This window comes from Saccharomycopsis crataegensis, assembly GCF_037102585.1.
Source record: "Saccharomycopsis crataegensis DNA, jcf7180000000073, whole genome shotgun sequence".
NCBI lineage: Eukaryota > Fungi > Ascomycota > Saccharomycetes > Ascoideales > Saccharomycopsidaceae > Saccharomycopsis > Saccharomycopsis crataegensis.
The window spans coordinates 1,637,902-1,664,060 of NW_027043820.1; the positions used below are offsets into that span (position 1 = coordinate 1,637,902).

At 38.0% G+C, this 26,159-nt stretch overlaps 7 protein-coding genes across 7 annotated transcripts; 3 read left to right on the top strand and 4 right to left on the bottom strand. All coding sequences in view use genetic code 12, as the record gives it.

Annotated features, from left to right (window-relative positions):
* Positions 1–150: 150 nt before the first annotated feature.
* SPA2 (Spa2p) lies at positions 151–5,148 on the bottom strand (the record flags this gene model as incomplete). Its single annotated transcript, XM_064995081.1, has 1 exon — positions 151–5,148. The coding sequence occupies one exon, from the start codon at positions 5,146–5,148 to the stop codon at positions 151–153; it is 4,998 nt and encodes a 1,665-aa protein (XP_064851153.1).
* Positions 5,149–5,704: 556 nt separating this feature from the next.
* Positions 5,705–8,698, top strand: SPO71 (Spo71p; the record flags this gene model as incomplete). Its single annotated transcript, XM_064995082.1, has 1 exon — positions 5,705–8,698. The coding sequence occupies one exon, from the start codon at positions 5,705–5,707 to the stop codon at positions 8,696–8,698; it is 2,994 nt and encodes a 997-aa protein (XP_064851154.1).
* A 1,663-nt stretch (positions 8,699–10,361) lies between these two features.
* STE5 (Ste5p) lies at positions 10,362–15,314 on the bottom strand (the record flags this gene model as incomplete). Its single annotated transcript, XM_064995083.1, has 1 exon — positions 10,362–15,314. One exon carries the CDS (start codon positions 15,312–15,314, stop codon positions 10,362–10,364), a length of 4,953 nt encoding a protein of 1,650 aa, XP_064851155.1.
* Positions 15,315–16,075: 761 nt separating this feature from the next.
* PDA1 (pyruvate dehydrogenase (acetyl-transferring) subunit E1 alpha) lies at positions 16,076–17,293 on the bottom strand (the record flags this gene model as incomplete). Its single annotated transcript, XM_064995084.1, has 1 exon — positions 16,076–17,293. One exon carries the CDS (start codon positions 17,291–17,293, stop codon positions 16,076–16,078), a length of 1,218 nt encoding a protein of 405 aa, XP_064851156.1.
* Positions 17,294–18,094: 801 nt separating this feature from the next.
* On the bottom strand, positions 18,095–18,916 carry DASC09_014820 (uncharacterized protein; the record flags this gene model as incomplete). The annotated part of the gene is made up of 2 exons (XM_064995085.1): positions 18,095–18,213; positions 18,844–18,916. 2 exons carry the CDS (start codon positions 18,914–18,916, stop codon positions 18,095–18,097), a joined length of 192 nt encoding a protein of 63 aa, XP_064851157.1.
* A 695-nt stretch (positions 18,917–19,611) lies between these two features.
* Positions 19,612–21,138, top strand: DASC09_014830 (uncharacterized protein; the record flags this gene model as incomplete). The annotated part of the gene is made up of 2 exons (XM_064995086.1): positions 19,612–20,713; positions 20,804–21,138. 2 exons carry the CDS (start codon positions 19,612–19,614, stop codon positions 21,136–21,138), a joined length of 1,437 nt encoding a protein of 478 aa, XP_064851158.1.
* Positions 21,139–22,945: 1,807 nt separating this feature from the next.
* Positions 22,946–23,890, top strand: DASC09_014840 (uncharacterized protein; the record flags this gene model as incomplete). The annotated part of the gene is made up of 1 exon (XM_064995087.1): positions 22,946–23,890. One exon carries the CDS (start codon positions 22,946–22,948, stop codon positions 23,888–23,890), a length of 945 nt encoding a protein of 314 aa, XP_064851159.1.
* Positions 23,891–26,159: the final 2,269 nt, after the last annotated feature.

Sequence of the window (26,159 nt, forward strand, 5' to 3'; positions counted from 1 at the left end):
CAACACAGTTTCTAGTTATACAAAAGTAGAAAATATTCAAACTACTATATATGAAAAAAAAAAATGGAAAATGGAAAGAAAAATAAATAAATAAAGTAGCTAACAGAAAGCTTTTAAGACTGGAGGAGAAAAAAAAAATTCCACTTATCTTCAAGCGGCTTTCAATCGGGCATCTATGACCGCGATTTCTTCTTTCAAACTCGCTTCTTCAACAGTCTTGACAAGCTCTTTTGTACATTTGGCGATATCAAAAGCAATACCCGCTAATCTCTGCTTAAAATGTTTGTCTGCGTAATCATCATCATCACTCTTGTCATTACTACATAACATATCCATACGTCTACCACAATCAGCCAAGCTTTGAACAACCCATCTACCATGTTCTCTCAATTGAACATTACGGCTTTGCGCCATTGACACACTAGTGGCATCGAACATTTGACTCACAACAATGCCAATAGCTTTGGCTCCTGTTTTAAGAGTGCCAGTAGTAGAGTCAGGGGTCTTGATAGAAGATAATAAAGTTTGAATAGTAGAAATAACTTCCACAGTTTGATGTTCCAAATAAAGCAATAATTCTGCAAGAGTATTGTCTGGATCAGCAATATCAAAGGTATTAACATCAAATTCCTGAGGACGGTCCATTTTGCGGGCCTCTGGCAATGGTGAGGAAGCACTGTCCTTACTGTTATAATCAGCGTTAGGTTTTTGGTATGCAATCTGTGAGTTTGAGTAGTCAGAACTTACTTCTTCATTTGAAAGAGGTGGAACACCAGACTTCGCCTGATCCCTTGAAGATGTATCACTAGAAGATTTGTTACTAGAAGATTTGTTACTAGAAAATTGATCATTAGTAGATTGGTCATTAGAAGATTGGTCATTAGAAGATTGATCACTGGTACTTGTCATGGCATTTTTCGTTAAATTTTGTTTTGCATGATTATCGCTCAGACTTTCTTGGTCACGGCGCTTTGGACTATCATCTGCTTTTTCTGTCAGTGCATTAGAAGCAAATCTTTCTTTGGACTTTTCTTGCAAAATTGGTTCTTGTGCTGAATCAGGCTTTTTGTGAATTGCGCCCTTAGTATCAATGTCTTTTAAATTCTGAGCAGTCAATTTCCCTCCAAATTTGGAAACGACTTTTTCAGACAGGGGTTTCACAATATTAGGGGAGCCATGAGGACTTGAGGTCGGACTTCCACCATTCAGAGAAGATTCAAGCTGCTTCATTCTCGACAAAATGCTTCCGGAAGGAGTAACATTCCTGGAGTTCGACAGTTTTGCAACCAGTTTTTCGGTAGATTCACTACCATTAAATTTGGCCTTGAGACTGGAAACTGAATTTTTCTTTGGTGTTGATTGATTAGATCTGAACGATGATTCATTGATACTTTCAGGGTCTGAAATTTCTCTTCTATGGAAGCTCTCTTTACCCACATCAGAATTATTATAGTGATCAGAATCATTATAGCGATCAGGATTATCATAATGATCAGAATCATTATAGTGGTCAGAATTATTATAATGGTCAGAATCAAAGCTGTTATTACTAATATCAATTGTCTTCTTAATCTGAGAGTTTTTATTTGTGGTATCAAAAGTATTAACAACAGAACGTTTGGTAATGCTTGATTTTGTTGAAGTTAATACAGGGGTGTTTTGTTTTTGTTGTGGTTGTGATTGCGGTTGTGGTTGTTGTGTTTTTTGTGGTTGATAATTGTGTTCCTCTTGTGGCTTTGATTGTGGCTGCGAATGTGGTTGTGGCTGTGGATGTGGTTGTTGTGATTGATAATTGTATTGCTCTTGTGATTGTGAACGTGGTAGTGGTTGAGGTTGATAATCGTACACCTCTTCCAGTTTTGATGGTGATTGTGGTTGTTGTGGTTGTGGTTGCGATTCTGAATGCGATTGCGAGTGGGATAGAGGGTATGGTTGCTGACGGAGATGCTTATCGTCTTCTAAAGTGGAAGATTGCAAACTGGCCAACCCAACCCTAGTTGAAACTTGCCAGTTAGAGCTAGCAGTACTACTAATATTTGGATTGCTTAAATTATCACCACTTGTGAAAAATGGCACACTTTCCACATCAATATTACCAGTGGGTTGTGTGCTTCTAACAGAATTAATACTATTATCATTGACATGGGATTTGTTTATACCATTAACGCCTTCTGGCTCATTCTTCATTCCAATACCAGTAGTATCCTGTTTGTGAACCACATCATTATCCATTACTGACGAATTATCAATGGCTTCCTCTGCACCTCTTGAAGCATTGGTAATAATACCTTGTGGGCCTTTAGCAATGTTTCCAATATTGGTGCGTCTGAGGCCTTTTGTGCTCACACCTTCACTACTGCCACTAGTATTCAGTCTATCTCTAGTGGTGTCAAAATTATCAATTGATCCTGGCTTGTCTGAAAAATTGGAATTCAGTCTGCCTCTAGTGGTGTCAAAATTACCAAACGATCCTGGCTTGTCTGAAATACTGGTATTCAGTCTACCTCTAGTAGTATCAAAATTATCAATTGATCCCGGCTTATCTGAAAAATTGGAATTCAGTCTGCCTCTAGTGGTGTCAAAGTTACCAAACGATCCTGGCTTTTCTGAAATACTACTCCCAATAACGATATGAGCGCCTTTAGTACTGTTATTGATGACATCAGGTGTGCGCCTTATGCCACTATTGGTGATATCTGGGGTGTTTCTCATGTTACTAGCAACTGGGCTGCTTCTGCCATAGCTATTAGGAGTATTATCGAATGAAGGAAATCTTTCTGCATTTTTGCTTATCACATTTGGACTTAAAGTGAAATTGGTAGTGAAAGGATTTTCTCGTTTATGGGTAATGATTGGAGATTGTTTTTGGCCTTCTCTTCTTACCATTCTCAAAGGTTTGGGACTAAGAATACTTTCACCATCAGTATTGTCAGCATACACTGACCCTGGAGTGTTTTTTAGAGCATTATCTAACAAAATATCAGAGCCTGGGGCTGAGCTGTTTCCCTTAGCAGCAGCAATCATATTACAAACACTGAATGAGATCTCAGCGATTGCTGTTTCGACCACTAACTTAGGTAGTGTTTTCCCATGAACAGCATAAAATCTTGTTGATGTAATAGCATGAGAAACAGAGGCTTTAATTAAAGCTGAGAATTCACCATTGTTAACTGATTCACCTTGAACCGCAATATCACCGGCAATGATTGTTATTTTAGTAATTGTTTCGAACAAAAGATCAGTACTAAGATCATCATCGCTTATAATAAGTAAAAATGAGGTGATCAATGAGTTTAATTCAACAACAGAGGCCAGAGAAATCAAACCAGAAGGATCAATATATTTGTCGATTGCCTTTTGAGAAAGATCGGTTGGCTTCACTGAATAAGAGGAATGGTCAATTTCAGAAGTAGTTGTTTGTTTGATCGATTTATGCCTCAAATCCTGGTATTTTTTTTGCCATTCAAGAACTTGGAGCTTTAAACCCTCAGTTGTTTCACTGTCATTATTTTCAATACCCTTCGTGTTAACTTTTTCCAAACGATGTTCAATTTTATTCAATTCATCAACAGAGTCCTTGGAAGACAAATCATTAGTGAAATTTCTTGACAATATTGGTTGTTTCAGTTTTTCAGTTTCCAATTGTGCTCTAGCTATTTCTAGTTGTCCATGTAAGGTTTCATTCTCGTCATGAAGTTGTTTGGCTTTAATACCAGCTCTCTTCCTTTCCTCTTTCACTTCATCCTTTATTTCATCCTGGGCAAGCAAAGCACTATTATACTTTTCTTGTAATACCTTATAATCATCAAGAATCATCTTATATTCTGTTTCAGTCTTGCTGTACTTATCTCTCAATTCAAGGTATGATTTCTCATTTGCTTCTTTTTCCCTTTCCAAATTCTTGATTTCAAAGTTCAATCTAGTAACCTCTTGTCGCAAATCGGAAATTTCACCTTCGGAAGCAAGAGATCTACTGTCTTTTTCGTTCTGATAAGATTTCTCAGTTGTCTCTTTTTCCCTTTTCAAGTTCTGAATCTCAAAGTTCAATTTAGAAACCTCTTCTCGCAATTCAGAAAGTTCACTATCAGAAGCAACTGATTTATTCTCCTTCTCCTGTTGCAATTGTTCTACCATACTTTCCTTAGCAGTCAACTCTTGCTCCAACAGATACACTTTGGCAACGGTTTCATCATAAGTTGTTTCCAACTTATTTTTTTCTTCGTCAAGTATTTGGATCTTGTTTTTCAATGATTCAATGGTTTTCTCGTGAATAGTGATGGTTTTGTCCATCTTATTTCCTTCGGCTAAAAGCAATTCAATCTCATGATCTTTACTAGAAGTATCCACATTTGGTGAAGTCATTGAACCAAATCCACTATTGTTCAACTCTCTTGCTTGACCCCCCAATTCACGGGTATTTTTTGGCGGCAGAAGATCGGAGTATCTACTGGTATCAGTGTTAGGACTTGTCTTATCGAGGTAGCCATCATCAACTTTCTTCGAGCCTTCATCATGGAAATCGCTATGTCCATTGATTTTGTATTCGTTCTGGTGTAGTTTTTGATTCAATTGGCGATTACTATTATGAGAGAAAAGTTCATCGTGCTCTTCATCTTTTTCATCATGCACTCTGCCTATTTCATCTTCTGCCTCTTCCTCCTCATCACTACTCCAAGCCAAGGTAGATTTAGTAGGAATAACAGTTCCCGCTTGAATACCAACGTGGGCGGTTGAATGGTCAGTATTACTAGGAGTCGCTTCTTCCACAGGTTGAACATCCAAACCCCTTCTCTCGATTTCATACAACATATCGGTCACTAAATCTTTAAATCTTGAAGGAGGAAGGGATGCCAACTTCTTTCTAGCCTGATTTCTCTTTGGATGGAACCCCTCATCAGCGGCTAAGTGTTCTGATTGTAGTTCTTGAGCGGTTTGGCGTCTTTGAAGTTCGTCGAAAACATCAGTACTTAATTCGCTGAACTGTTCGGTTGAAAGCTTCAATAACTTTTCGCGAGCTTTTTTGGTTCTGGAAGAGTTCGCGTGTCTATCTGATTTGATCTCCAGAGAGTTGGCAAGATAGTCCTTGAACACTAGGGAATGAGTGACAAGGTGTGCCGCAGATCGGCTGTCAGTGTTTTTAGAACCCATATATATGATGCCTGTGGTGTGCTAGGCAATATAAATGACGGGTTAGCCAGGTCTGTTGTTTTTTTGAGGATCAGCTTAGAGGAAATCAGATCAAAAAACCACTTATTTTTTTTTCTTTTTCGGTGTCGATCACAAAATCGACAGTCACGTGTGTTGAGATCTAAGCAGAGAAGAAGGAAGAATCAGGAAGAAGAAGAAAAAAAAAAAAAAAGATAGACGAGTCCCCCGTCTGCATCCATCACCAAGAGGTGTTACGTGTATCAGACGGTTTGACGGAGTAGACATTCCATGACGTGGTTCTTTTCCAGGGGGGGACAACGATAAAAAAAAAAAAAAAAAAAAAGAAAACTGGCAAGAATTCCGCAATTGTTTCTCAACGTTCCACGTTCACGTTAATTGCAACGGTTATCTCCATCATGTGTAGTGATGTATTATAATGCACCTGTCACGATACAAGCAAAATATATTTCTTACCGCTGTCTCTTTATACAAGGCAACCATGCTTTCAGTACAACTGATGAGCAAACACCAGTGGGATTAAAGAAGGGTCGTCAAAATGATTGCCAATGATGAGGATGGGAGACTTCCTTTGACAATGGAATCATCGCCCAATGATGCTGCTGTTGTTGGAGAAAACAACAAGCAGCTGATTGTCATACCCAGAAGCACATTTACCGCTTTAAGGTTTCTTTATGCTACACCAGAAGAGCTCAACAAGAGTTCGAAAGTGGTGTTTCTAGGAACTTTCCCTGAGCAGTGGATTATCAAAAGGTCCTCTAGCCTCATAAGTCACATATCCACTATTAAAGACAAGAAGTTGAACGCTTTTTTTGACGCTGCTCCTGCTATTGTTGTCAAGAGGTATTTTCTGGTAAGTGATAAGTTTGACAAACTTGCAAGGAAGGAGACTTCTGAACTATCTCGTTCTAATCAGCGAAATATTATTGTCAAAGATGATAAAAGTATGGTTTCCGAGAGTGTAAATCAGGCTGGTGAATCAACGCTGCATCAAAATGGTGACCAGATATCAAAAGTTGTGTTCAAAATGAAAGATGATGCCAAAAAAATCAGACTTCAGAAAAGTCGTTTGCAACTCCTTCAGGCCAGCAACAAATTTCAGAACTCTCCTATTTCTGCGTCAGAGAAAAATCATCATCATCATCATTATCATTTTGGAAAAACTGACGACCAGTTTTTGGTTCGAAATATTCAGCCGCGGCCAACTAATATTAATCCGGACATAGTGGTAACTGGAGGTGCAAAGAAAATAAGATCCGCTGAAGAGCGAAGGTTTGAAAGAATGAAGAAAAAAACTTGGAAGGGGGCAACGAATATCAAGGAATATTTGTATGAAGATCAAGTGGAGCTTTTAAAAAGAGTTCTTAGGAATTATCAAGTTGGTGAACTTGTGAAAGTTCAAAAAATGTTAGTCCTGGTGAAATTGGTTTCTAATCCGCTCTCTGGAATGGTTTCTGACTCGTCATCTACTGATTACCGAACTCTTGAACGTTGGAAAGAATATTTTGTGGCAGTTAGAAGTACTGGTAATGTCCAGGTGCCGTTGCTCGTGCAATTTCATACTGATCGTACAATTAGAAAACATGATGAGCGTATGGTAAATGGGAAGAGTTCGAAAGATGTTAGAACTAGAAACACTCTGCTTGATTTTTTGTTGAATATCAAGACCTGTACTGTGGGGTTTTATAATGCTTTGGATAAGTCTGTTGCGATATCAGTACCATCCAATGAAGTGGAAGATGGTTACAGAGTTTATATTTTCAAAGGCCCGTCACAGTTTGTTTGTATTGAGTGGTACTTGTTCATCAAGACCTCTTTGGGATTCAATCGTGATAACCGTATGAAAATTCGCGTTCCTGGTTTAGACTTGGAATTGGAAATCGAGGTTGCAGTTGATGAATATGAGGAAATTATAGAGGAGAGTAGAAATACCCAAACATTAACCTTATCTTTTGAAGAATACGGATATCGCATCAATAACACCACCTCTGTTTCATATATCATTAAGCTACTTGTTGAAAAATTAACGGAAATTGAAAATGACTTTATTGAAATCTCTCGATGGTTAAAAGAGGCCACCAGTGCCAGTTGCAAGCTTGGGCTTGCTTGGAAAAGCTACGATCGGTTGAGTTGGGTCGGGGAATTTGACCAGAATATTTTATGGCAATACCACGCAATGAGTAATACTCACACTCTAGAATTGCACATAATTTCCAACCATCCGACCTCAGCAATGTCAACTGAAGGAATTTTTTTACAGGAACCGGTTCGAGTTGAAGGGTTTCTTTGGAAATTGAAGCATGATGCCAAGAAAAATATGTCTAAAGTTCTCAAGGACTCAAAAATGTCATTGAAATATTACTTCAGCAATAAAGAGCTCTTATATTTCTGTGGCTATTCCGACGCCCTACCTCCAGTACCCGAGTTGTACAGGCAAGATTCTTTAGAAACCATTTTCTCCAAGGATTATTATCATGATCTCATTGAGAAAATCCCCGCAGTTTATGAATCCTGTCTATATGAATTAGATGACAATGGTCATGTTAAATGGCTCTGTCCTGATTCTGAAGATTATAAATCCCGTAACTTGGCTTGTTTGTTGGATACGAAAAGAGTAGCTTACCATCTCCTCAAGTCACAAGGTGCCATTAACTTACTTGAGGTTGATTATGTGGAAAACCAAGACGAGACCTCTATGGCACTCGTCATGCACAATGGAGCCAGGCTTGTCCTCGGTGCTTGTGATTTAGAAACCAAGAATGAATGGATCGGCAAAATTACCCAGCTTTCCGAATACTGGAAACTACGGAAAGAAGAAGACGTGTCGCGGATCAAGTATATTCGTGAACGCAATCTCTCAACATTGAATATTACGGAGCACGACGAGGCCACGTTTGTTGAAAAAGCCGCTAATTGGGAGTTGAAAAAAGGGATTTCCGATCCCCAGATTTACAACATAAACTCTCTATCCACATTGAAGCTTGTCATATACAGTGGTGAGCTTTATCAAAAACCTCGCAAGCATGCCAATTTTGAAAAATACTACGTGGTACTTGCCCCAGGGTACCTCTTGATCTTCAAGATGTTTTCTCGTCATAAAGTTAGTAACGTCATTTATTCCAACGCCACATATGAGCACTACATGAGCATCCCATTAAGTTCTTGCTACTTGTATACTGGGGGTAGCACCGCGTCAGATCTATTGCATCGAGATCGGAATTTTGATATTATGAATCCCGGCCACCATGCTCTTCCGAAAGTCTATTTAGATGGTTGGAAGTGTTGTGAAGACGAAACTGCTAGATGTTTTACCATTTGGATAGGTAGCAAGAAATTGATTTCCAAGGGAAAAAACCAAGGATCAAAAATCGGAAGGAAGACTGCTTGGGTTAATAGATTGGGAAGGGAGGGAAGAAGTATGGTATTCATGGCAAGAAGTCGCCAGCAACGTGATTTATGGGCGTTGAATATTTTAAATGAAATTGGAAGATTTGACCTTGGAAGAGGTGAAGAAGAATTTCACGTTGTTTGATGTTCCTACTATATTTATATGGCGATATCACTATTGTTATATCATGACATCATTGTAATATAAGCTTGGCCTCATGTTAATCGACGGATTGAGAGTCTGGTATCATAACTCGATCCACTAAATGGTTGTATCGAATGAAATGAAATAAAATGTTAAAGTATATATAAATAATGTGTAAAGGCTTAAGCGTGTCTTCTAAAATAAGAATAATAAAATGGAAAAAAAAAAACGAGAAGATTGAACTACTTAAAAAGAGCGAACTATTGGATAGCTCTAGAAAATAATAGAAGATAATAGAAGATAATAGAAGATAATAGAAGATAATAGAAGATAATAGAATGCAATAAAATATCCTAGCATATTCAAGAAACCTCAAAAGGGAATTCTTCGAAATACTAAAATGCTCTAAGAAAGATTATTGATAGACTTAATGCATGGTGTTTTTGTGGCCCTCGTACATTTGAAACGTATAAGGTGTTTGATTATTTCGGGTGCACCATTTGGTGTTATCATGTCGACTGAACGCTGCAGAAACAAAAACTACTAGAAGTGGTGCTTGGGTTGACGATGTTAAAACGTACAATATTACTGTCAGATTATTCAGTATCTTGGTTAATTATTGGGTCACAGAGTAACCTACTAGATTCCGGAAATTAAGATGATGATGATGATGATGATGATGATGATGATGATGATGATGATGAAGATGAAATGGTTGGCTCTTACGATCAAGAAATCAGTTTCTTATGATGATCCACACAATGATGAAATAGAAACTATGAGAGAAGGTAAAAAGGCCATATAAGGAAGGATCCATGTTGATATTACCTTCTTCTGATACCCAAACGATTTTGATGGCGGTCATGGTTAAGGAAACGCATGTTAAAGTTGTGATCCCGATATGCGGAGATATCTTTTTGTTATTAGGCTTTACATTTTATTTTCTTTGCATGTGTTGATGTTATTAACCTTCTCAAAAATAATTGATAAGGGATTTCTGAAGTACAAAAATTCCAATATTGGTGGTGCTCATGACAACAATGCTGTGAAAATAAAGGCCAGACGCTTTGAGAGAGATATAGTTTGTTTTTTATTAGTCGAAGGCTTTAAGAAGCAGTTTAACATCATCAGGGAAAATCGAAAAAAGAACTTGTCTTTCAATATTCGTACGTGGTAAATGGTGCAGGTATCGGATTGTGATACATTTTTATTAAAGAAGATAGCTGAAAACTATCAACATTCTTTTTGTTTTTACTTGCGTTATGGGATTGGGAGAAAACCAATAGCATTAATAGTAATATTACAAAGTTTAAATATGTGGTGATATTAAAAAGATAAATAATATTAATAATACAAAGATAAATAAAAGTAAAGTCTTACAAGGTTTCTACTAATATAACTCTAGTAGTGTACCACATCAACATTAACTTTTGTGTCGGAAAAATAAAACACACGACGTTTAAACAAATTTAAAAAAGCAATAATCCCCCGAAATAATAACACAAAATCAAATAAGAATCAACAAGTAATGACAAAAATAGATGAGAAAAATAATAAATACAAAGAAAGAGGAAAATGTGAAGAAATTTATGATAAGGAAAAAAAAAAAAAAAAAAAAATTGCGTAGAACGTCGCTTCAAAAAGTAACAATTGAAGTTCTAAATTATTCATCATCAGCATCTGAGATATTGTGATTTTTACCATTCAGAGAAAAAGTGTTCCATTTACTGTATCTCAAGTAGCCGGCATCGTCATCATTAAGGCTTTCCCACTCTTTATCAATTCCTTGAAATAGTATACTCCACCGTGGAGTTGGCGATTTCGATCCTTGAGGATACTGTCTCTTTGGAGTACTAAGCGGTTCGTTAGACTCAACATTATTGAAAGTTCCCATTTGCGGACTGCCGATCTCTGAGCCACTGCTGATGTCATCAATTCTTCGTGAAGCACTGGAATTCTCATTCATTGGCTCGTCGATTAATACAGTAGTTATTTCTTCTTCGAGGTCAATTGCGTCTAGCAATTTTCCTGGGGTTTCAGATTCATTTCGGTTTGGATTTTCTGGAGTGCTTGGAACACCTGGTGCTTCACCTTCACGATTCATTGATTCAAGTAGTTCTTGCTGACGTAATTCAAGTAGCTGGTCCTTGGTACTATCATCAGAATCAACCCCATTATCTGATCCACTATCCGAATTATCGCTTTCAAAGTACTGGTCCAGGTCTTCCAAATCATGACGATAATTTTGATTTCCATTCACTGCCGTTGATACATTTCTTTGGCCAGCCATTTGTTGTGGTTGGTATTTTTCAAGTAATCTATCATCTTTGAAAACCCCTTCTTGTTTTAAACGGAGGAGTTGTTCTTTGGTGCTATCATCGCTGTCATAATCCCCATCAGAATCATCACTTCCTTCACTTTCTTCATAGTGCTGCTCGTCATCATCACTGTTTTGTGAGGTTTGCTTGATCAACAAATTTCTTCCATTATCTTTCACTGTAAGTTGTTTCATCTGAGTAACAAGCAATGCCTCATCCTGTGTTTTCTTACGGGAAATTTCCGCAGAATCAAGCTTGGTAGTTTCAAGCTCGTCAATATCATGGTGTGCACCATTATCATCATCACTTAAATCATAATCAGAATTATCATCATCATCATCATCATCACCACTGTCATCATCAAAGGTAATATAGAAAGCGCTACAAATCGCTTCCATCAAATTATCCCAAATAGGCACATTAACCACATTATTCCCAAGTTTCACATTATTCATCACCGAGTTCGCTCCAACCTTCACCCCAACTTGAATTAATGCCTTCTGGGCCCCAAGAAAATTCCAACTAGGAACGATGGTCATTTCGGAGTTTGCAGATAATAAAAGAGCTCCGACATCATGGGCATTTTCAGTTTCAGGTCGACCAGCTAACAATCGTCTGATACATTCCTGTAAATCAAATGGAGTACCACTATGAATATCCTTGCCGAGTGGGCATTTATTCAAGCCAATAGGATTTTCATTAGTGAAAGTTGTGTCCATGATTTTTCTGCTGAAATTTCCCGTGGTACCAATAACTTTCACGTCAGCAATTTTAAATAGCAAAGTACGGAAAATATTCATCAATATCCCTTGCTGTACGGCGTTCAAAGGCTTTTCATAATTGACAATGGCCACAATGGTTTTAGGTTGACTGTAGATCTGACTATTTCTCATACTAAGCCGTCCCATAGTTACCGTCAGTGCGCGATTGGTGATCGGGGTGCCCAATGCATTAAATGATTGCCTATTATCCAAAGTGGTTTGTGATCCCATTTTATACTGGAAAACAGAATGACTATTGTTTAAATTGAATTGATCGAGAGAAGAATATGTGACACCACCATCATTCTTATTGGAGTCATGAATAGTCAACCGTTTATTAATAGTATCCTTCTCTTTACCGAAGGTATTTTCAATAGGCGACGCAAAATCATATCTGGAGTCAGCAATAGAATTCAAAGTACAAGTAAACAACAGAGATGGGAAATCACAATCTGGATCGAAAAATGCCGCTGCCCATTTTTGAATAATGTCATTCCTAGTTTCATCAACCGAAATGTACACTTCTTTTATATTCCGTGATCTATTGAAATTAGTGTTAGAGTTCGAATAATCTAGTTTGATTATTGAAGTGGAGCTGATTTCAACATTTGGAGTTTTGGAACTCAACGACAATCTTAACAGGATAACACTTTTATAATTTGGATCGATTAATAATAATCGATGCTCGAACAAAAAAACAATCTTTTCAACAAACAGACTAGATTCCATTGTATTCACCGAGATCAATAACTGATCCACAAGACGCAAAGCTCCAAAAGCTTCCAAGATTTTTTCATCCAAAACCCGTTCGTTGTTCTTGTTTCGTAGTTTCGTCATCAAATGATTAACGAATTTTTCACGTAACACACTAGTCATCTCTGCTTGCTCTCCAGAGCTGGGTTGAGAATAAGTGTTTGTAGTTGACACAGAATAACTAGAACTCATGGAGTTCAGACGAGAAATAATATCTATATCATCGTTATCATTGGCCCTGTCACGGTCATCCAAAATGGAATCCACTGGCGATGAAAATCCTGTTACTGATGACACTATTGATGCAACCGTATTGCGTTTGATCCTGTTTGCCAATGGCGATGTTGGATCCAAATCTTCCAGATTTGATGATTGGTGGGGGGTAGATTGATTAACAATTTTGAAACTTAGATCATGTCTGCTTCTTTTGCTTGCAATTCCTTCGCCAGACGCAGTGACTTCTCGACCCAAGTTCCTGTTCAGATTAGGAATATCGAGCGACAAATTGACGGGTTTTGGTGATCCATCGGCAACATTTTTATTGACACCAAGAAGCATTGATCCCTCATAAGGTAGAGTATTTTTTTTGGATGGTGATTGCAAGTAACCATTATTGCTGCCTCCATTGAGTGCTGCCTTGGTAAGTTTTCTATATCGAGCCTCGGCATTTACTGGTGGTGATGGGGCCTGGCGCCTCACTTGGAATTGAGGGTGTTTTCTATTTGGAACCGGACTAACATTACGCATCATGAGCTCATATGGACCAGTGTTCAGAGAATTGAAACCTTGGTGTGTTCTGCCTCCACCACCAGAATTATTAGCATTAAATTGAGTATTTCTGGTGGTGCGATCCGGAGTATTATTAATGTTGGGAAGGTTTGGGTTATTATTATTATTAGACTTTGGATTGTTGTTAGTACGTTCAGTGTTATTATCGATCCCTGGACTCTTGGTTTTTTGCAAACTCGATAATGTATCTGAACTAGAGTTCATGGTCATTGGCGATGGCATGCTATTAGTTGAAATAGAAATAGAACCAGGAATAATGGAATTCCTCTTGCTTGGAGTCTCAGAAGCTTTGAAACCAGGAACTTGCTTTGGACTGCTGGAATTTATGAGAGGACTTGCCAGTAACACTTTAGCCTTTTCAATAGAGTTGCTGTTATGTTCGGCATGTTTTTTCTTTTTTGAATGTAATGTATTCTTAATGTATGGATTGTTGGCAAACGCTTCAGGATTCATGCTTGGACTAGTACTTACCGGGGTCATAGCGGGACTGAGACCACGATAGCTATTGACTTGGCTACTTGGACTATTAATATTTTGATATGGATTGTGTGAACCGCCGCCATTAAGGTTTGTATTGATAACGGGTCTCTGTTTTTGAGGCTTTGGTGATGCGCTAGTTGATATCACTAGATGAGGTTTAGATTCTTTATGATTCATTAATGGGAAGCTTTTTATCAACACCGGTTTTGGTTCGTAAGTAATGTATTCGGTGATGAACTCATCAATCAACCCTGGACTCTTGGGAATGGCACGGATATTCTGTTCGCATTGGAAGCAAATTGGGAATGCCTTTTCTGTTAATGACGCTTTATTATAATTCAATGAGAGTGAAGATTTAGTGCTATCTGTCAGGCTTTTTTCTTTTTCAAATTGAATCAGGGATCTCAAACAATCTTCATGACAAAAGCAATTGCATCGAAGCTCGATAATCTTTTCGATTTTGTCAGTGGTTTGCAAAACCGTTTCCAATTTCTCGTCACAAAAAATACAATTTTTGTCTCGAAGATTCAACCTATGCAGGTATTTTTGCGATAGCTGCTGCTGCCCTGATTGTTGTTGAGGAAACCTTCTGCTATTTGGGGTCAAACTGCCGGCTTGCAGCTTGTTATTTAAAGTATGGTATAGCTGTGAATGAGACAGGCTAGAGATGTTGGTATTGCCATTACTATAGTGTGAGCAATTTGACATGGATGTCTTATTTTTCAATTGGGGAGGCAATTCTCTAGGAGGCGCAGTTGTGACGCTTGGAGACATTGATCGCTTATATTCATCTTTTCTCATTTTTTTAGGTAAAATGCCGCTAAAACTTGAAGAACTGCTTTTTTTGGTGATGATCGGTGATTTCATCATTTGTGAGATTGGGCTTTTACTGAACCCTTGATCAAAAGGCGACTGAATGGGACGATAATCTTTTTCATTGAAATAGGTTGCAGATTTTGGAGTGCTCAAAGGTGACAGAGCGATGGTGGGATTGTTACCGGACGCTCCATTAGTTATTGTTCCAGCACTGGCACTTCTTGCCGCTCCCCCCGACTTGAAATATATTCTTGATGCTTCATAGTTTGAAATGGGAGACGCTGCTATTCCGCCAGGACCACTTGAGCTATGGTTGTTCATGGCGGTTCCCAGAACATTACGAGATTTCCGGTGTTGCTGAATCGGAGAGCTGATGTTGGGTGAAGTTATAGGGTTGGTGGCGGTTCTGGGCGATAAAGCGGTGATATTTTCACTGGAGCTGATTGAGTGAGAAGACGAGTGTGAAGAAGCCGTAATGGTAGTAGCGTTATCGCGGGAGATCGATTGTTTCTTGATTCTCCATTTGAGAGGCGACGACACGGATGGTCCACTATTCGAATGTTGTATCTGAGGCGAGTCCTGTGGATAATTGTTTTTGCTGATCTTTATCGATAGAGGAGTGCTAGGACCACTTGGATCATGGGCCGGAGCAGTATTGAAACGTTTGAGAAGAGGCGCTGGAAGAGACGAGGAAGACATTGGATATTGTTATGTATATATATGTATATATATACATATATATATATTTAACCTCGCGGTGGAAATTGTTGAGTAGAGAAACACCTAAAGATGGTATATTCCTCACCGTACGCCTTCAGTATCAGGAACTAGCACGGTATATTATAGATATCACACTTCTCCTTGATCGAAAGGCACCCCTGGAAACGGCTTTCGAGGGTTTTGCAATGTAATGCGATCTTTTCAACCGTTTTTTTTTTCTGTTTTTTGTGTGTGTGTGTGTTTCCGAGATCTCGGCTAACTTTTTTTTTTTTTTTTTTTAAGGATTGTTGATCTCTGTTAAAAATAATCAAAACAAAAGGGTCTCAAGGAGGAATTGAAAATAATGATGGAGGTTGGTGGTCCTTGTATGCTACCTGTCATTTCATTTCTCTTTTTTTTTATTTTTTTTTTTTTCTTCTTCGGCTCTCAAATCTTCTTACAAGAAGCAGTTTCTGGCTCGTCACACGTTTCTTGTGCATACACACAACATGAGGATATTCAAAACCAGTCTAGTGAAGTGGAAATTTGCAAAAAAAAAAGTTGAAAAAAAAAAAATAAACAACTTGTGACAGACACACTTCTTGGAGAATCCAAATTATTCTTACAAGATAATTTAACAATGACTCAATACGCATTAAAGATTAGTAGACCATTTAGTATCACTAAAAAACGTTTGCTTCAGCAGACTATATCGCCAATATTCATAGACATATATATATAACTAAATTAAGAAAATACATTTACTCGACTCTAACGTCATGCAAGAAACCCTTCTTGTTGAAATCCCAAGTGTCATCGGAAAGTCTACCTCTCAAAGTTGGAACTTCGGAACCTGGAACGTAAACGTCTTCGAACAAAATGTCCATCTTGGCTTCTGGAGCTGGAGAAGCTTCGGCTTCAGCACATTGTTCATCGACATACTTTCTGGCAGCCTTGTCCCAAGACTTGATTTCTTCTTCGGTAGCAATGTTTTGTTCCAACAAGTGTTGTTTCAAACCGCTAATTGGGTCATTTCTGGATCTCATGTGTTGGATTTCTTCTCTGGTTCTGTAAGTGGTACCAGGGTCAGACATGGAGTGACCACCATATCTGTAAGTTTCGTATTCAAGAACAATTGGACCGTTACCGCTCAAGATCCAGTCCTTGGCGTATTTAGAGGCTTGGTAAACAGCAAGGGCATCCATACCGTTGACCTTCAAACCTGGGATGTATTGACCTCTCTTGTAGTAGTCGGTCATGGCAGAGGATCTGGCAGCAGCAGTACCCATACCATACTTGTTGTTTTCACAACAGAAGACGGCTGGCAAGTTCCACAACTTGGCCATGTTGAAAGCTTCAAAAACTTGACCTTGGTTAGCGGCACCATCACCGTACAAGGTGAAGGACACGTTTGGTTCGTTCTTGTATTTGTGGGCAAACGCCAAACCAGCACCCAAAGGAATTTGGGCACCGACGATACCGTTACCACCGTAGAAGCCTTTGGCGTACATGTGCATAGAACCACCCTTACCATAAGACACACCAGAACGTCTACCCATCAATTCGGCAAGAACAGCCTTGACAGAGGCACCACGCATGTAGGTGAAACCGTGACAACGGTAAGAAGTGATGACGGAGTCATTGGTGTTGATGGCGTTTTCGATACCAACGGCAATGGCTTCTTGACCGACAGACAAGTGACAGAAACCTCTAATTTTCTTGGCCTTGTAAAGGGCGTCAGAAGCCATTTCCATACGTCTGATGATGATCATGTCCTTGTACATCTGCAACAAGGTGGACTTGTTGGTTTGGAAAGACAATTCTGGAGCATCAAGGTTGTAAGTTTCAAAAGACGATTCTGGCAAGTCGATGGTGATCAAGTCGTCGTTTTGGGTTGCTTCAGTAGCCAAAGCTCTAGAGAAGAGCGAGGCTGGTCTGGCAGCACGAATGGCTGATCTTGGGGCAATTTTGCTGAGCATTATTGGTGTGAAAAGAGACGGCTCTTGTAAGGAAGAGAAAACAGCAGGGGAGAAGGGTGCAACATTTTTTTTTTTTTTTTTTTTTCTACAATCCTTAGAGACAGCCCAAAAAACAAGGGAAAAAAAAAGACATCACCAGACTGACTGAACGAACGAGTTGCCGGTGGGGAGGGGGTGGGTGCTGTGCTGTGCTGTGCATGGCATGTGACCACGGGGTGCCGCCCGATCAGATCAGGAAGCGAGGGGGTGGTTCAGTAACGTTCCTCAGTGATGTTTGATCTGTTATATTTATATTTATATTTATATTTATATATCCAATCCATCCGCCTTTTTTGGCAAATTGTCCAGAACAACAACAGCCTATGGTCAGTTTTTTTCTGATGCTCTGTTATCACCAGTTTACTCTGTATTTGCTCTCGTAATAACTATGTCTGTGGCCCGCCCCACCTCTCAACTTTCTTCTGATTGTTCATTAGCGGTTGCAATACTATCTGTCCATCGATAGTCTGAGATTCCTTATCTTGTCTAAATCCTTTCAAGTTTTTTTATTTGAGAAGTGGCTAGTTGGCATGAGACAAGACTTATATTTATTACGCGATTTCCTCTATTCGATGCAATAAAATCTTTGGCTTATTTTTCTTGCAGAGAAAATATAACCAAGCGCTGATGTTTACAAGCATCTAAATTTCAAATTACTTTGAAAAAGAAATCTTGAATATTGTAGCTCTACGTGACCAACCAGCACTTTGCTGCTGGAAGAAACAAAAAGAAGAAAAGAAAAGAAAAAAGGATGAATCAGAATCAGAATCCTTCGTTACTTCTCTGATTTATAAAGTATAAAAGTTTAATCATGTACTTTCCTCTGAACTTCAAGGAATCGATGATCGTGCCGTCCAAAGTGGGCTTGCCACTGTTGGAAACTTGAATAAAACTAGAAAAAAACAAAAACAAACAAGTTTCATATCATCACTGATAAACTGGAATTGGAGAACTCCTCGATACCCTTTTACCGAGTGATATTGAAGATCAATAAAAATGATTTCTGGAAAACTCCACAATACTAGAAGACAATAAATACTATGAGAAAACAAAGCTTCATGATCTCTTAAAAGAGAAGTTGAAAAGCAATAAAAAGAAATCAATATTGAAGCATTGAATAGATTTACATTTGATCTTAAAAACATGTTTCTAAGTATTTTAGTATTTTAATATCACATTGGACTTGACAGACACTCCGTTGTCAGTGTTGTAATTATCGTTATGCGTCTAATGGCGAGTGTAACATGCTCCTTCGGCTTTCAATAACTTCTGATAATTTCTATGATGAAAGGGACCCAAAAGAAAGAAAAGAAAGAAAAAAGAAAGAAAAAAATACTCAGTAGTATATTATTGAACGCTTTTTTCATATAATAGAATGGATTTGGATTTGGTATTAGTACACCTCCATATGGACCCATGACAAAAACTATGAATTCTAATGGCATTGAAGAGCAGCAATGATATATATCTACTATCTACCCAAAAAAAAAAAAAAAAAAAGGAAATCATACCACAAGAGCACAAAAGGTTATTATCAGGAAGACAGTTATTTTCTTGGATCATGAATTGTGAATAGCAATGCATGTTAAAATACTCGGAAACATTGCATCACTTTTCAAAACCTCTATGCTTGATGTGGTTCTTTCTTAATATCACTAATTTTAGTTAATAATACTTCTTTGGTTCAAAAGTGGCTATTATGTTTTATTCTCTCTAATAGCCTGAATTGCACAGACAGAAACTTTACAGTCCGGATCTTTAATGCTACGTGGGATGCTTTTGTGGATCGACCAGTAACATGACTTACCTACTATGTATACTACTACGGACGAGATGTTTTTTCGGGTAAAGATGGGATCAGTGATCACTGTTTACAGACGTCACTTTGTGGCATATAGCCATTGTGATGAAATCCCCCCAAGCATCCATCCCTCTGACCTCGTTACACAATAATAATACGATAATACGGTACTATCGTGGGGCTGTGCAAGGATAGCCAGGTGCAGCACCCCACAAACCGTGTTACTTTTCTGTTTACTTTTTTTTTTTTTTTTTTTTACCCACAATCTTGGGATTGGACCCTGTTTTTTTTTTTTTTTTCTCCCAAATATATATATATATCCTGGGTATTTATTCCCCTTATTTATAACTGAAAATATCCATACATTTTTCTGCACAAATCACTTTCCAAGACTTTCCAAGACTCTATACACCACACCACATCATCGTTGGTTATTTTGCTAGTAAAAATCCTGTGAAAAAAATATATCCTATTCGCGATGAAACTTAAAGGCATCATTTCTGAGAACACGTTTAAACCAAGGCATATGGCCTCCAGTGCTAGAAGAACTGCTTTAATTACTCTCAAATCTTCGTATGCCAATATACTTTTATTGGTGGTACCGTTCGCGTTGGCATCCAATAACGTTGGCTGGCCTTCATTAGCAGTGTTCATTTTAAACTTTGTGGCTATTGTTCCATTGGCCGCCTGTCTATGTTTTGCTACTGAAGAACTTGCCGAACATTTAGGAGACAATCTCGGGGCCTTCCTCAATGCGTCTTTCGGTAATTCTGTCGAGTTGATCACTGCTATCATTGCTTTGAAACAAGGGCAAATCAGAGTGGTGCAAACCTCGATGTTGGGTAGTGTGATTTCTAACTCGTTGTTGGTTTTGGGTTGTTGTTTTGTTGCTGGTGGGTATAATCGTTTCAAACAAACATTCAACATTACTGCGGCTCAAACATTGAGCTCCCTTTTAATTCTTTCAACTTCATCCCTAATGATTCCTGCCGCGTTACATTCCTCGATTGCCAGCAGTTTGAGTAAGACCGAAACCGATACCATCACCCCAGAAAACCCTGGCAGCAGAATCCTTAAATTATCCAGAGGTACCGCGATAATTTTGCTTTTGATGTATTTGTTTTATCTTTTCTTCCAAATGAAGACCCACAAAACGTTATTTGAAGCCGAAGTTACCCCAGCCGACGTTTTGGAACAAAACCAAATCACCGAGAAAGTAGAGCTGGAGCAAATCGTCCAGGAAAAAGCGTCGACCATCGAAGACTCTCGTGAAGAATCTAATACTTCAACCAACGACGGTGTTTTCCAAGGTGCTAAAGCCAGCGTAACAAACACTAGCGAGCTTCAAAAATCCGGCACCGGTCTCCACCTGAAGATTTTGAAGAGTCGTAAAGGTACCTTATTCTCTGTGGCTGCCAACTTGGAAGAGGAGCATCTTTCTATCCTTGCGTCTCTTGTGGTGTTGGTCATCATTACAGTTTTGGTGGCTTTTTGTGCTGATTATATGGTTGGGTCTATTGATGATTTAGTTGAAACTTCGGGAATGACAAAAACTTTTGTTGGGTTGGTTCTTTTGCCTAGTAAGTGACTTTTTAATCTTTTTTTTTTTTTTTTATTATTATTATTATTATAACCTATATTCTTTTTACTAACTTTGTTTTTTTTTTTAGTCAGTGGTAATGCTGCCGAGCATGTCACTTCCGTGGTGGTTGCCACTAAAAACAAGATGGACTTGGCGATTGGGGTTGCTATTGGTAGTTCGACCCAAATTGCGTTATTCGTCACTCCACTTTTGGTGCTTATTGGTTGGTGGATTGGTGAGTCAATGAGTTTGCTCTTCACCACTTTTGAATGTTGTACCATGTTCATTACCATCTTTATTACCAATTCCATGATTGCCGATGGGGAAAGTAACTATTTGGAAGGGGTTATGTTGATCAGTGCCTACGTGATCATTGCAGTTGCGTTTTTCTTTTTCCCTGATTCTGCCACTGGTTTAAGCTGATGTGTTTTAATATGTGTGATGAATCTCCTTTTATTATTAATCATTTAGATTTTTTCATTTTTCCAAATTTTTTTTTTCTTTGTAGTTTCATTTCTACCTTGTTGACACCCCTAATTTGTTTTATTACTTTTTAATATTTTTTTTTTGTATAGATTGATTGTGCTTGAAAGCATTTTATTATTCATTAGAGCAGCTGCTTTTGACTTCTTTTTGCGTGAGATTATCGAGGTTGAGGGAGCATCGGTTTGCTTTTTTTTTTTTTCTCTTTGCTTAGTTTTCTCTATAGATAAGAAATATCGAGACATTGTCTCTCCTTGTTTTATTGTTTTAATCAGAAAGTTATGATGTGATGACTAATGTAGATGGATAGCTGGATGTTGGAAATCTCATGACGTACACATATGTATGGTATGTATACGGCAGATATGGGAGGGAGATTGCGGTGTGTGTTGTAGATACACATTTGTGATATTATATGTCTAGCCTCTGATACAACAGCAAGCACGCAAGCAAGCAAGCGAGCAGACAGGCAGTAAAGAGTTCAAAGAACATATCATGGCATGAGACCATATATATCGACGATGGCAGAAAGCTCCAGGGAACTGGCGGGATCGGAAAAATGCCGCTAAGAAGCGAAGTTTTTGACAGTGGTGAAAAAAACAAAAAAAAAAAAAAAGATTATCGGTGGTCCCAAAGCAGCACAGGAAAACTTTTCTGGCCGATTTGATGTGGAGCAGAGAGAGAGTCTTAGTATTGGGGGGTAAATAATACAGAGTACAGTAGCAGCAAGTAAACTGGTAATGATACTACTGCACAGAGATAACCTTCTTTTTTGTTTTGCTTCTCTCTCTCTGTGTCGCAACAATCACCAAGGTTGACGTTGAATGTGGTTAAAAGATTACGATATATCTAATGTACTTAATTCTAATCAATTGTATAGCAAAAAACCTTTTTTTTTTTTTCTCTGTCTCTGCCTGTATTGACAATAGGTGGTTATTACTCATACATCGGGTGACAATGGCGTATATATCTTGTAGAAGAACAAGGATCTCAGGCATCCATCCTCTCTAACAATGTTGATTAATCAAAAATCGCCTTCAATTCAAATCATTTCGGATCTGATGGTGATGTGCAAATATTTTGTCTGCACGGGAATTGGACATCCGCAAGCTATTTTTTTTTTCCCAATGCAAGACCCTTGTCGACAATTATATTTTGAATGGAAGAGGAAAGAAAGAAAGAAAGGAAGAAAGAAGATACAAAATAGAATATGAGGAATGGAAGGGCAAAGGGCAAAGGGCACATTTCGGCAAGTATTAGAAGACACTAGTGTACAGAATATCCTCCTCCCTCCCCCCCTCCAATTGCCCGCAACGGAATGGATCCATCTCCTTGGGTGTGGGAAGCGCAAGCAGCAAAAAAAAAAAAACTTTCATCGGTTTGCGCATGCACGGAAGATGGGGCATCTTTCATTCTTTCATTCTTTCATTCTCTGAGTAACAAATATACAACATAAATACCGGCAGTCTTCCCTCGATGTTAATTCGGTTCTTTGGCATTTTTCTCTTGTCGTTCTGGTTTAATTGAATTTCTCTGGATAAACATTATCTATAATATACACCCAAACACAGACTCTCTCTCTCTCTCTCTCTCTCTCTCTCTCACTGTTTGCCGGTTAACATTATTACCGTCTTATTTACTCACACACACACACACACACACACACACACACATATATATAAACACAATTAATTACCCCGGATCACCAATCTCCTCTTCTAAATAATATTTTATACAATCAATCACCATGTCCGATTTCTCGATCTCCCAAGCATATTTGCTTGCAAACAAAGCACAAATAAAACTTCAAAGAGAAGCCCAAAAACCTGACTTGAGCTTACGTCATTTGTTGTCACACGCCCACTTGTTAGATAACATCATTGCCCATTTGTCAGACGTCAGAGATGGCACAGTCACCGACGGAGAACCAATAGCCGACAACACCAACTCCACCACCATCACCAACATCCAAGATTACACCAGCGTCTATGAAGACGATTCCGATGAAGATACCGAAATCATCGCTCCCATCGATTCCGATTCCGATAGCGACATCGACGATGACGATAACAGTTACATCGACTATTACCGCCACAAAGACGCCTCTTATACAACAACCACCGGCCGCCACGGGGAAATCTTCTACAATGTTTCCGAAGTCAGTGAAAATTACCAAGATGCTTGCCGCCATTCGGTTCACGACATCACCACCGAAACCGTGTTGGTGGATTCCGATGACTCTGATCTTTCCGATAACTCTGACTTTTCTTATGAAGATTATGACGAAGAGCTCGACACCTCTCCTCATGAAGATGATGGTGACGATGCCGAAGACGATGAAGAAGACATTTACGAATTCAATTACGTCACCAGCTCTGACCGTCACAATTTCTTCAAGAAGATCTCCTCCTCCTCCTCTACAAGTTACAAATACCCAAGGCTAGTGAAGACTGGCGAATCTTTATTGGATAACGCTACCGAAGATTCCAATACCACCGACGATGAAATTGACATAACCGAGTTGTCCATCTCCAATACATCATCAGGTAATTATACCTACACGCCATCAATCACATCCAACAACAACAACAATAATTTACAATACAAGATTCCAAAGTCGTTTGGTACTAATGATCGAATAATATTGAGCAATCAGACTTCCAATGCTACCCCAACCGAACTCAATTGCTAACCGAAAAGTTTCATTTTCTTTTCTTTTATCCTGTACTATATATATTATGATCGACTAATGCCAGTTCTTTTGATAACCTAAATTTTGCATTTTTCTTTTCTCTGCTGCTGGTTGCGAGACAACCTATTGATTCATTCGCTAACAACCTTTGTGTGTATTATCAACCTATATTCTAGCCCCTTCTTTTTTTTTTTGTGCATTGCTTCGTTACCCCTAATTTCATTTCAGTATTATATTTTGGTATCTAGTGAGTTATTTAACTAGCTCTCTGAATACACACTATTTTGTGTGTTTCTTTTTTCCTTTTCATATGTCCTCTGGTTTATCCCGGGATTGTATAATATAATATCCTTTATCTATTAATCTATCATGAGATGTAAAATGAAAAAACAAAAAAAAATATCCTGATACATATGATTAATTTAATTTTAATTTTCACTTATGACTGGTTGCTAATAGGATATCGTTAGTTCACATCTTGATCACATCTTGATCACATCTTGATCCCACCAGCACGATGATCATCTCTTTAATTTTTTTTTTTTTTTTGTACATATATGTACTGTCATCTTAAAAACCAGCCGCATTACAACAAGTGAAACAAAATATATACATTGTTTTACCCTTACTATAGTAATCACATTTGCCAGACATTGTTTGTTACCTGATACTCTACAATATTATCCACCAGTTTAAATTTTGCCTGCCTCAGTATTGAGTTTGTGTGAAAGGCAAACCTGCGTTTTTTTTTTTCTGTTCTTTGCTGACCTCAATTAGTGTGGAGTGCATATACTTTCAGCAGCAATCCCCAAGAAAGAGGAAATATATCTTACCGATTGTTTTCTTCTTTTTTTCTTCTTATCAATTTTTTTTTTTTTTTGATATCTAATGCCAAGTCATAGATTTTATCAGCAATCTTGATTCCTCCTATTTCTGTATATACATTTTGTTCTGCATGTTCGATCCTAGAAGTTTAACTAAAAAAACTTGCTTATTGAACTGACTAAATGACTACGATGATTGCTATTATCTTCTAATGTAACCTTAATTTTATTATTGCCAATCAGAAATCAAAAAAAAAAAAATATGAATGAATAAAAGGTGTCCCAAGTCAGAAAGGAGATTGGTGATTTCGAGATGGATGTCAATTTCCCTTTATGGTTTCATTAGACGTAGCGAAAAACAAAAACAAAAAGCAAACAAACTTTGAAGTAAAGGGATGCTAAGAATTTAGCTTATTTCAAAAAAACCCAGTACTATAGTGTTGTTGTTGTTGACGATTGGATCACAAAAGGCAAGAGCAAATAAATCCATGTGCTCATCACATGGTAACAAAGGATTGTTTGGTTCATCATCACAATTGATTAAATTATCTTTGTTGTTGTTGCAAGAAGTCACTATTCTTATATGTGACGTGAGCAATACTATTCCATCCTGCTATCAGTACAACAGGAGATGTCAGTAAAGAAGCGGCACAGAGATGAAGTAATTGGATATGTATTGACATGGTACGTAATATTAACTAAAAGTTTTCTAGTGGTGAATTCTATCGACTACTAGTGAATTGCTAAACAATAGCATCATCATCGTTGAATTTTTTTTTTCCTCCCCTCTCTCCAGAACACAACCTTATATGATAAATCTAACATTAACAGATAGATATGTTTCACCCCCAAAATATTGCTTTCTTTGGTTATATCCAGTGCATACTTTGCAGTATAAAGGCTCTTCTCTATTTATCTTTCGTATAATTCCTTCCAAAAGATCTCAAGAGAACAACAACAATACCTACCAAGCACTAAAAGAAATCAATAGCGAAGCTTATTTTTGTATTACGTCAATAATAAAAAAAAAGAGGACCTGGGGTACAATACAATTGTGTTTTTTTTAGCCAACCATATTCGAGGAGTTACTAATTATGTCAAAAAAATAAATAAATAACATTAACAACTCCGGTGATACGCATACATGCATCATCAATTACCACATTTTTTTATTTTTTTTATTATTCTTTTTTGCCCCCACTTACTACTAGTTACAACAAAATACATAAGAGAATATTCATTTATTATTAATAATCGTCCTAATCGATAATAATAGCAACGAAAATTACAATGCTTGTAAAGAAAACCAAATTGAAAAACCAAACAACAGCAACAACATATAAGATTAACCTGGTCAAAATGATACCATATTAAAAACAAAAGCAGCAGATCGCCAAGCAGACAGATATAACAACTGATAACCAGTTATGAGCAGCTTTCAGCAT